At 42.4% G+C, this 11,556-nt stretch overlaps 1 protein-coding gene across 1 annotated transcript; it reads right to left on the bottom strand.

Moving 5' to 3' along the window:
* Nucleotides 1-87: 87 nt before the first annotated feature.
* On the bottom strand, nucleotides 88-10,945 carry LOC308321941 (CLOCK-interacting pacemaker). Its single transcript, XM_080773059.1, has 5 exons — nucleotides 10,833-10,945; nucleotides 6,608-6,769; nucleotides 6,050-6,154; nucleotides 5,623-5,735; nucleotides 88-4,419 (listed from the first exon to the last, which is right to left on the bottom strand). The coding sequence occupies exons 2-5, from the start codon at nucleotides 6,759-6,761 to the stop codon at nucleotides 3,283-3,285; spliced, it is 1,509 nt and encodes a 502-aa protein (XP_080629185.1). The 5' UTR covers nucleotides 6,762-6,769; nucleotides 10,833-10,945; the 3' UTR covers nucleotides 88-3,282.
* Between the last annotated feature and the right edge of the window lie 611 nt (nucleotides 10,946-11,556).

Raw genomic sequence — 11,556 nt, 5'->3', positions numbered from 1 at the left:
CCAGTCATATAATGTTATTTGACTATCAGCAACTGATTGTCATACGTTAGGCCCATTGCTATAACAATCAAGTACTTCGTCAATCAATTAGAAAACTCACAAAACTTTATTTAGAGTCCATACTTTTCAAATCCATACTTGTCAGGCCTCATTATGAGAATGTTTCATCATATTTAATAAAAGGAGTATACATTCAGTACAGTCAAAACACTGACTGTAGACTTACTGTTGCCATAATGTTATTAGGTGACAAGCCAGTAGCTAAGTCTACCATTTTCCTGACAGATATTATGTAAATATCGAGAGAAAAACTGGAACCCTCTGATGATTCAGGAACTGAACTGTGTGAACTGAACTTCAAATAATGCCTACTATTCCACAATGTGCTTGTGTATTCTCAATTTAACGAATCAAAATATTTCACTTATGTCATAATAATGAAAAGGAGTACTGCAGAACATTGGATTGGACTTAGAACCAATATTGAGGGCTGGCCATGATTTACTACAACCCATAAAAATGCTATCTTGTGTGCATGATATGCATTTCGTTCCCTTGTTTGTGTGTAACTTCATGGACCCCAGGGAATCAAGAGTACAGTCCAGTGGAGTCTGGGAAACGGTTATATCGAAGGAAGTGTATAATTGAGGGTTGGGGTGGGCAGTGAGAGAGCAGGGGACAGCGTGCGTGTGTGTGTGTGTAAGTTGGAATAGGGTATATTCACTGAGGTGTGGCCAAGTGCCAAGTGCATGAGAGGCAGGCAGAGATTAGCAGGTGAGGCTGGAATATAAATTGTGCAGAATGTGCACTCAAATTAACAAAATGAAGGAAATAATTAACCAAAAATGGTAGCAAAATGTACAATGTGTGCATGAGATAGCATTTCTGGGGCTCAATGTAGGAAATTGTGGCTTCAATAAAACAAACGTTCCATAGAGCAGGCTATTTGTGGTGGAAAGGAAATGTATTCAACAGTAGGGGGTGGGGAAAGAAAACAGTTGTATTTGCTTATTAGCTTTTTGTCAACAAAAAAAAAATCTTATTATTTTTAAAAGAGACTGGGGAGGCAAGGCAATGGCAGCATTTAACCCCTACACCAGTGATTCTTGAGGCACAGAGACATTTTCGCTCATAAACCAAGAGATACATGCACAACCACTATAGACCTATAAACGATTTTTATTATTTAGAAATGTGCATTGTTGACCATGGTGCCTAAAACATGTAGAGCACAAGATTGTTTTTTTTTAAAGAGAACACAAATCATAAACATATACTGTACATATATGCACAAAACCAACCAAATGTTAACACACACACCTATGGTATAGGCTACAACTATCCTTAAACATATTATAATCTTTTAAACTTACAGTACAAACTGGTTCATCTACAGATAAAACAGATGGTGCCAATAAACACCACCAATTTGAGGCTAATGTTAATGTATAAATAACACAAAACCATTAAGTTCAATTTGTACAAGAAAGCCTCTGAGAGGAAATAAGGGGCAAAAACAGTCAATCAAATAGTTTCTCATTCCCATGAGATGCTTATGCACTTGGTAGCTTCACAGAGAAACAGTTTTGATTGAATTTAAGTGTGAGATTTCATGTCACCAATGTGCCTAGGTTGTGGAAATGTAATGTTTTCCCCCACCGGCTCAGCTGAAAAGCATTTGGACGGCAGCCTTGGCTGAAATACAGCGTAGTGCAGTCTGTTATTTTGTTTAAAGGTCCTCTCTGCGTCATTACCCGCACGTACAGCTCGTTCTTTACCATTTCCTTTGCCCTAGTGCCATACCGCTGGGAGCCAGGCCAACCACAACTTCCACAGTATTGATCGGCGCCCTTATAGCTCACAAAGGGAGAATAAAAAGAAAGAAAAATAAATCTTAGTTTGGGAGTGCTAGTCACAGAGTAGGATACTAGAAACAAAGTGAAAAAGTCTCTGAAACAGGAGACATCATACATCTTTATTCCGACCACAACAACTGTCTTCTCTGACAAGACAGTAATGAGCAAAGGATGCAATGAGATAATGAGATATCTCAGAGAAGAGTCACTGTGAATGCTGTTTAAAAGCCCAGTTTCTGTATTTCTTGATTAAGAGTTCTTTTGATCTCATAATATTCGTATATAGGAGCTTACAAGCCCTTTCCTGAGTTCCTCAGTGTTTTTCTACGTAGACTGGAATGGTGATATCAGATGACATGTGGGAATTAGGTTACACTGGACTGGACTGCTGCTTGGAGATCAGCTTCTGCACTTCCATCCCTTTAGTCACTAAAGTTTAGTGCCAGTGCAACTTTTCAGCCCGTGACCCAAAACAGAAATGAGATATTCTCCCTGGGACCCAAACTAGTGAAAATTGCCGATCTACAAGCTCACAACATGACTCTTTGCGCCACGTTGTGAGCTTGTTATTTTCACAATTTGTTTTTCAAAAAACCAAATGTATAGGAAACACAAACCAAGGGGACCCATAATAACAATGTGTCCGCGACCCACAGATGGGTCCCGACCCACAGTTTGGGAAACAGTGCTTTAGTCCCATCAGATAGGTATAGTGACTGACTGCAATGGGAGTATAGAAGTCTTAACCGGCCCACCCGTACCCAGAAACCTGAGACCCTACCCGAGAAAATCTGTGTTATTATAATTGCAGCGTGTCTCGGGTAAGCAAATCCTAAATCGATATACCCGTATGGTCCCGCAAGGCCCCAATCATCTTTTTTCATATTGAATTCCTTGATCTTAAGTATACAATGATTTCTATAAACAAAAAGGTGCATTTAGACATGACAAATTAATTATTTTTGGAATTACATTGGCAGTACATCAGTGGTTACATTATAGCTTGTTTGCTATGGCCGATTATTTTTGTGCATGCTGTTCCTAGAATCTCTTTCTTTGATTTTCATTTTAGAACAGGTCTTTGTTTTTTAGTGTTTTTTTAAAAGGGGTTAAAAAATGGATATGGGGTTTGGGCATTCCATTTCGCATTCTATTTCAGAACGGGTCCAACTTTGGTAGCTTACAGTCGTAAAAAACGAAAAAGATGTAAAATGTGAAATGGAGACTGAAGCCATAAATAGTGTTTGTTTTCAGCTTCATCAGCCTGCATAGAAACGTCTTGTGATCCTTAGGAAAACATGATCTCCATAACCACCAATAAAGACTTTAAATCAAGCATACTATAATACACAATAACGGTCACCACTAAAGTAGTACCGTAGTACAGTACTATAGTGGCCTTAGGTATTGATTCCTTTCACAGGCACTAACAAACATCCCCATCAGTTGAACTGTCGGGTGGCACAATGGTGACTTTCTCCGATTGCTCTCTGTTGACCTCAGATGCATCAGACATAGTATTGCTGCTATTTACTGAGCTGTGCTCCTGCACATGACACGTCTGTTTCAAGTTCAACGATGGAGTGTGAAGTGGTAGGGACGGAGCATCTTGGTTCCGAGCAGCAAACACAACGTTAGCATCTCCCACAGCACCAGAATCACTATCCGAATCTCCTGAATGCGAGTTGCTGTTGGAGGAGTTCTGCTCACTGCGGAAGTCTGTTACGCTTGAGTATCGGCCGGATTGTGCCATGGCCTTGTGCACCTTCTCCCAGGCTTCATCGCCATGCAGGCTGCCGTTGGGATTACTCGCAGCCTGGCACAGTAGCCGGGTGTGCTGGCGCAGCTGGGCAATCTCACGATCTGTGGTGTTACTCTGGCGGAGGAGATCTCGAGTGCGCATGGTAATATCCAACAGGCCCGACTGGCTGAGGATTTCGATGGTGTTGACGAAGCGCCGATGGTGGGAATTTAGGAGGCTGTTCAGTAATCCACAACCCTTCCTTGCCGCTATGATGGAAGACAAGTGGCTGTGCTGCCGGGGCGAAGAGAGGGAGGCGTCTGGACTGGAGATAGTTTGGGAGCCCAGGCTGGAAGAAACTGCGGTAGGACTGAGGTGTGCGCAGCTGTCACCGACTGGGACGGATGTGCCTGCAGGCACCTCAGAGGAACAAGTTACAGAATGAGGTTCTCTGAGGTGTTTCTCAAGTAGGCCCTTTAGGGTGGACACGTTACGTACTCTCTGATCTTCGGTGCAGATCCTCTTGCTCTGGCTCTGCGAGTCCAGGCTCGCCTTATCCGACGGCTTTTTGGCAGGGTGTGGCGCGATGCGGGGATAGGAGTTGAGGATGGGCAGATAGGTACCGTTGCTTTTCCTTCCTGTGCCATTGTTTTTCCGTGTCTGGGGTTTATGAAGTCTCTCAGAGACGGGCAGGTTTGGGATTGTGCTTGGCTGTTGGAGTAGGATCACGTGGGAGGCAGCATTGGTACTGGTATTACCTCCACCATTCCCCCAGATCAGCTTAGTTTGAATGTGATCACCCCCATCCTGGATCATCTCCTGCTAGACGAAGAAAGAGAGTAAGAAATAGAGGATGGCGAAAAGGTAATGATGGTGAAGTAGTAGAACAGCTCCACCAGAGAGCTCCAGACTTCCCTCTCCAGAGAAACATTAGTGACTTCCTCCTGGGGGATCCCGAGACGTTCCAAAGCCAGTGAATCGATGCGTTTCCTCCAACTGTGCCTTGGTCTGCCCCGGGGTCTCCTCCCAGTGTGACGTGCCTCGAGGACCTCCTTAGGGAGACGCCCGAGAGGCATCCTAACCAGATGCCCAAACCACCTAAACTGGCTCCTTTCCAAGCGAAGAAGCAGCTCTACTCTACTCCGAGTCTCTCACGTGTGACATCTCACAGGTGTAACTTCTCACCCTATCTAAAAAAAAATTGTTATAAATTTTATCCCACAATTTTGCAACCCATTTTTTCAATTATCTAATGTATTCCTGGGCGCTACACTTCCTCTGCCAACCTGGGGGGGGCAGCGGATTGACCTCATGCCTCCTTCTATGCATGAGGAGTCCAAGCTGCTTCTTTTCACGGGGGTGTTTCCCCGGCCGGACGTAGCGCGTGGAAGGAACACGTTATTCCAACCAGTTCCTTTCCCCTCCATCAGGTGCCGGCCAGGGGGAGGTAGTTTAGAGACCAGGATTACTGCATGTTTTTTGTGAGGGTAACTACCCTAGGGGACACGGGGAGAACATGCAAACTCCACACAGAAAGGCCCTTTCGCCAACCCCGCCTCGGGTATGGGTACTGATGACGCGGAGGAGAGAACACGCCCCCAGTGCCCACAGCGTCCCCAGCGGGAATCAAACCCAGAATCTTCTACTGTAGCTGTGCCACCGTGCCCCTTCTAACCCTATCTCTAAGGGAGATGCCAGCCACCAAAAAACTATTTTTGGTCGCTTGTATTCGCGGTCATGAAAGCTAACCTTATTCCTAAACGTAACCTTAGTGAAACAGTGCCAAAAGACTAACCTTATTCCTAATCTTAACCTATGCCTAAACCTACATTTTTATTTCTTACCTTTTTAATCAGTAAAACAAAATAATATACAACAATAGTTGATAACATTAATAACATGCAAAAGATAATATGTGATTATACATTACCGGCATGAGCAAAATTTGGTTTACAGCCCATCCCTATTCTAATCTTTACATTCTTAAAAACTGTTCCTCCATACTGTACATTAACGGTATTGTACCTGCTTGAGCATGTTCTTCAAAAGGTAGGCGGGTCTGACCTCCCCACTCCCTGGCATCATGACAGGATTGGGCGTCTCAGCCCTGTCTTCTTGGCCCCGTCCATGGCTCTGTCCTGGGTGTGATGGACAGGGACGTGCAGAGAATGTAAGAGAGGCAGGGGCTGAAATTCTCTAAAAAGGCACTTTTGGCCAACAACTGAGAAAATAGCTGATCTACAATCTCACAACGCATCGCACTGCGACCAGTTGAGAGCTTGTATACATCAGCTATATTGTCAGGGCACGACCCGCTCTCTTTAGCTACTGAAGATGTGGCGTATAGGCTATTATGGATTTCTACACAGACAACAAATTCTCTCCATGCAAAATGCTGGGTTCGAGTTCTATTCAGGAGAGTGTGTGTGTGTGTGTGTGTGTGTGTACGTGCCTGGTGATGGTGCTGGTCCATGGCCACCGGCCCCAGGACTGGGTTGGCTCACACTCTTATGCTGCTTGTCCTCAACATCTGGCTGCTGCCAGTCTGAGCCATTGTCTGCAGAGGAACAACAACAGGACGTCATTTATTTTCAAATGTATATGCATTCCATAATCGGTTCAGTGTATAGAGAGGGAAAGGACAGAGTGAGGGGACACATGCGAGACAAAGACAGGGACAGGGTCGGATTTGAACACGTTTCCTTAAAACCCATTTTGGGCAGGAACCCCTTTTGGTGGTTTAAACATTATGTTATAATTTAGCTAATGAAAAATAGCATATCTACAAGCTCACAGTGCGCCACCGAGTGGCACACTACGAGCTTGTAGGTCTGCTATTTTTGAAAAATCGTAAAAATGTGGCTCAAATCTTTGAATATATTGTGTGAATGTTTTTAACTACCGGTAAATGGGTTAATTCCTTCCCTTGCACTCACAAGGAAGCAAGGTCTATAAAACACCAGATACCACAAAGAATCATTTAAAAAAAAATAAGAAAAACCTCATTCACCAGAGTAACCGGAATCTTTCTCTGAGCTGCAGTTTGAGTCCCGCACACTGGAGTCATCTGTGTCTTTGTGTTCCCGTAAGGCCAGCAACGCAGCACTGTTGCTCTTCTCCTTAGCTCTCTTATTGCTTGATGTGCGCAGGTCTTCTTTAGGCATACTGAGGCCTGTTGGGACATGGCATAATTCAGACAATTATATAACATTTAATCTGGCCAGACAATTCCAGACGATTATGCAAGTGTCCTTCCCCCGTAAACGTTTATATCCACAGAATTGTCACTTGGCCCCTTCATAGGATGTAAAACGAGATTGTAAGAGGCGATTTGTGGCGGTGTGAGATTAATTCACATTACAGACACAAATCACAAAAGGATATGGACAGGTTAAGATGATATTCAATAAGTTATTTTGCTATAGCTAAATGTGCAAATGACCTGCTTCTAAAAGCTATTTTCACAAAAGAATGGCAGAAGAGATTGCAACTGCTTCACTCTCCATTATTCGAAGATGAGAGGGCAAAGGTTAAGAGTAAGACAGCAATTTATAGACTATTCTTCTCATTCACATACAGTAGATACAGCTGACAGTGGCAAGCCAAGGAATGCCCATGAACCTTCAGACTGCCATGGGGAGAAACGAAGTCCACAAGCACAACACCAGAGGGTGTTCAACAAACCGTGCAACCCAAGGGGTTAAATTAATTTAGCTCATATGCCACTAAAATGTGGAACGCCCTACCAAGAGCCATTAAGAAATGTGAATCCCTATAGACTCCTTCAAAACCGCTCTCATAGAGCACTTATACAGATGGCTGCAATTGGAAACTGTGTATATTTTGTCTTGTATAATTGAAAATGGAGAACCCTGATGTAAACAAGTCTTAGTGCTTTTTCTGATTTTTATCCTCGAAGCAGTTTTTGTATTGACCTGTACTATTTTTGTTGAAATGTACCCATTCTACATACTGTTAATAAAATGTTCAATCAATCAATCTCAACCAAGCATGGATATTGTAGAAACCAAATACATCACTTCTCTAGGCTATTAGCTTGAAATTCTTAATTTTAATTACACAAGAAAACATGCCAACGGTTGTATAGTTTCTCCTTAGAAAATGCTATTTGGGAGAGTCAGCACATTGCTGTGATCTTAATATAGGCTATTACCACCCGTTTGTTTTACATCACCATTACATCACCTAATCAACATGAGTTATACTTTAATATATTAGCTCCACTCACTTCACACAGGTGTGATTTTTATTATTAAGACTTGAGTTGAAAATAGAAAACAAACACAACTACTAGGAAATGTGCAGATATGGCTAGATGCAGTTTCCCAGTAAGATGTGACTGACTGAGTTGGCAATACTAATAATAGTCCTAGTTACATAATTTCCATTTAGATCATTATGTAACCAGGAAGAGAATTATGAATATTGTGCCACACTGCCACCTGATCACCATGGTAGTGATTTGATAGCCTGATTTGATAGCCTCCCATTTACAATTTAGGCGTTTAGCAGACGCTCTTAATCTAGAGAGATTTAAAGTAAACAAAAACAACACATGGTTCATTGCTGAGATTACTATTTGATCAAAAAGAATGGATTCAGTTTTTCCCAGGTGTAAAGATAGTTTGTTATCAGCGAGCCAGGTGCAGATTCTACCGAGTTCAGAGCTGAGGGCCTTTTCAACCTGCAGTTTGTTCCTGTCCGAGACCAGCAGTGCTGAGTCATCTGCGAACAGGAACAAGTTGCAGTCACAAGCTGATGTCATGTCGTTTATATAGGAAAGGCCCTCGTATGCTTCCTTGTGGAATGCCATAGCTCACTGGGAGTGTGGGGGGGGGGAAACAGTGTTCCGTTCACCTCCACCATCTGTTCTCTCCCCTTCAGGTAGGATTGCATCCGGCTCACTCATGTGCTATGAAAACCAATTGCTTTTAGCTTGTTAACCAGTATGGAGAGGTTCACAGTGTCAAAAGCCTTTTGGAAGTATTTGTCTATCATGATTCATGTTGGCCAAAATAACTAAATAAGGACACCAGGGCAAAATTGGTTATTATGCTTCCATATACGAAATCTATAGTCTTCCAGCCAAAGATTGTAAAACAGGTAAACAGTTGAACTTGGAAGAATAGGCTATAATGTTTTCAGGCATTTTACCTAGCCTACAGATATCACAGTGCAAAAAGGAAATGCAAACATGGGGGTATATATTTGTGTGTAAAGATAGTAAAATAAATAGATGCCATGGCCTCTCTACATATTTGTGGTCAACTGAAATTGTCACACATTCATAAAAGCACATCTCACATGCCCCGTGCAGTGACTATACTATAGCTCCTCCTTCGCCAATCCCCCTCTCTCTCTCTCTCTCTCTCTCTCTCTCAGCTCAGGACACACCAAGTCAGTGAAGTCACCAACTTAACTTAATAACATAATAATTATAGCTACGCAATGAATGAACAACTGTGTTTAATTGAGGGAGACAGACAACAACACAAACTGCAGCTGACCTGGATTTATACAAACCTTATGCTGCCTATCGCTGCCTCAAGCTATAGCTATAGGCTGTTGAGCGACGGTATTCAAACGCATATTTATCAGGGGAGTTGTTCATTGAGAGTGCATTTCAGGTCATCCATACCACGCAGACAAGAGTGCATTTCAGGCCATCCATACCGCGCACTGCGCGCAGACGTAGAGCAGTCACAAAGAGTGCATTTCAGGTCAGCCATACCCATAACGTATGCGCAGGCGTAGAACAGACACGAGTGCATTTCAGGTCAGCCATAACGTATGCGCAGACGTCACTTAGAGCAGAGCAGACAGAGTAGGGGTTATTGCGGGACACCGACTGGCTGCTATAACTGTCCCGAGCTGATCCCTCTCTCTCTCTCTCGCTCTCTCTCTCTCTCTCTAATTCAAATGAGCTTTATTGGCAGGGAGAAAAGCAAAAGTAGAACAAAACAATCAAGATAAACTCTCTCTCTCTCTCTGTGTGTGTGTGTGTGTGTGTGTGTGTGTGTGTGTGTGTGTGTGTGTGTGTGTGATAGAGAGAGAGAGAGAGAGAGAGAGATTCTCTCTGTTTCTCTATATCCCTCTTTCTCTCTCACACACACACACACACACACACACACACACACACACACAAACGACGCTTGACCCTGCATGAACTGTCCACCGTGGCTGACTGACTGTTATAATAAACCATGTTGTAAGTAAGTACACAACACAAAGCTGCCAAAATGGCTTCACCCTCCCTCTCCTCTCCTCTGCCCTTCCCCCATCCATGCACAGGCAGTCAGCTAAACGACGGAGGAAAACATCACAGGCGTCGGCCTGTATTCCCGGATCTCACTGAGTCATTAGCTGTCACACAATAATATCAGTGCTGCTGCTTGCTAACAAAGGACTCCACAAGAACTAACTGTTATTTAGTTCAGACTGCAACCAAAACGGCTCTGCAACTATAAAGGCTCTGGTATCCGATTCCGACGGTGTTTTTCAACAGCAAGGGTTCCTTTATGGTAAACAAATAGGTGGGATCGGGAGTGCCAATAATGAGGCAGATACATTGCTCCAATACAAAGATCGAGTAAACAGTGCTGCTACATTTGTCCCAAAATTACCGCAACAAGATTGGTATCAGGCCTACTATTAGTTTTGTTTCAAAAAGCTTTATATCCATATAACATATGCAATGTGACATGATAACTCCCCCCTCCAACTGTAGCCTACTTTACACATTTTCAACTGTTTAATATTATATTTTGACACTTCATGCTTTGGCAATGTAAACGTACGTATATTTTCTCATATAGCTCATTTGAATTTCTTATCACAGTCAGACACTGACTGTGCCACTGTCTGAGACAGATGATATTATGCAACCATCCACACCACAGTGACACACAACTTCTATGCCTTTTATGTCACAGTCACACTTCTCTCACTTTGCTCGGAAACAACAGTAAAACAGCAACTGTCACAATTGTCATGGACACTCGTTGGTAGAAATTAATTAAATGGTGGCTGACAATTAAAAAAAACAACAACGTGCAAGTTATCTAAAAGTGCAGGCATGAACTAATAAGCTATATTAAATGCAAATGGTCACAGCAAGCAGGAATTCACCCCCACACATTTTTGTATTGCATTATTTAAAATGAAGAAACATAAAACGTACCTTACCCCCCAAAAGTGTAAAACCTCAAGCAAACCTAAAAAGATATTTCCAATGAACGGTCGCTGCCTGGCCCTGGACCACTCTCGCAAGTTGTGGGACAACAGACATTGGACGGGGTTAGACAAGGACAACTGCAGGCTGCATGAATCTCTCCCACACCACACTCTAGTGTCAAGCTGCAAAACCTGCATCTAGCCGTGCTCGTCAAGTCTGACGAATGTAAGCGTTTGACTTCTGCTTAGCAATTTCAAAATAAAGGTAATTGTTGACTATTTCAAAATAAAGGTAACTGTTGACCATAATATTTAGTCAATATTTTGTAAAGGAAAAAGATAAAAAAAAAAACATATATTATTTTTTTAAACAAAAAAAAACTGTTTCCACTATTCTTTTCTAGGGTTAGAATTTGTATAGGCTATATATTGATTGAACATTTGAAACAGTTTGTAGAATGGGTATAGCCTACTGTTCAAGGAAAGTACAGGTTAATACGAAATCTGCTAAGAGGATAAAACCAGAAAAAGACTTGTTTACATAAGGGTCCTCCATTTTCAATTGATTAAACAAATCAAAACAAGATATACACTTCAGTCAGGACAACTCATGAATGGATAGAATATATATTTAAAATAAAATGAGCAATATATTTATTATGGTTTGGCGATGAATTGGATCTGCTTTTTAGATACTCAGATCAAGCGCATCAGTCCGACTCCTAACCATAGGCTCCAATCACACACTCATTCCTGGAAACTGGA

This window comes from Protomyctophum bolini, assembly GCF_963924005.1.
Source record: "Protomyctophum bolini genome assembly, chromosome: 9".
NCBI lineage: Eukaryota > Metazoa > Chordata > Actinopteri > Myctophiformes > Myctophidae > Protomyctophum > Protomyctophum bolini.
The sequence above is the reverse complement of the archived record's forward strand: the minus strand, read 5'-3'. Positions and strand labels throughout refer to the sequence as shown.

Excerpts from the sequence above, each read along its gene's own strand:
- LOC308321941 (XM_080773059.1), bottom strand. The coding sequence starts at position 6,761 with ATGCCTAAAGAAGACCTGCGCACATCAAGCAATAAGAGAGCTAAGGAG. Across the intron at positions 6,155-6,607 it reads GAAAGATTCCGGTTACTCTG|ACAATGGCTCAGACTGGCAG; the intron begins GTGAATGAGGTT and ends GTTCCTCTGCAG. Across the intron at positions 5,736-6,049 it reads TGGACCAGCACCATCACCAG|GACAGAGCCATGGACGGGGC; the intron begins GCACGTACACAC and ends CATCACACCCAG.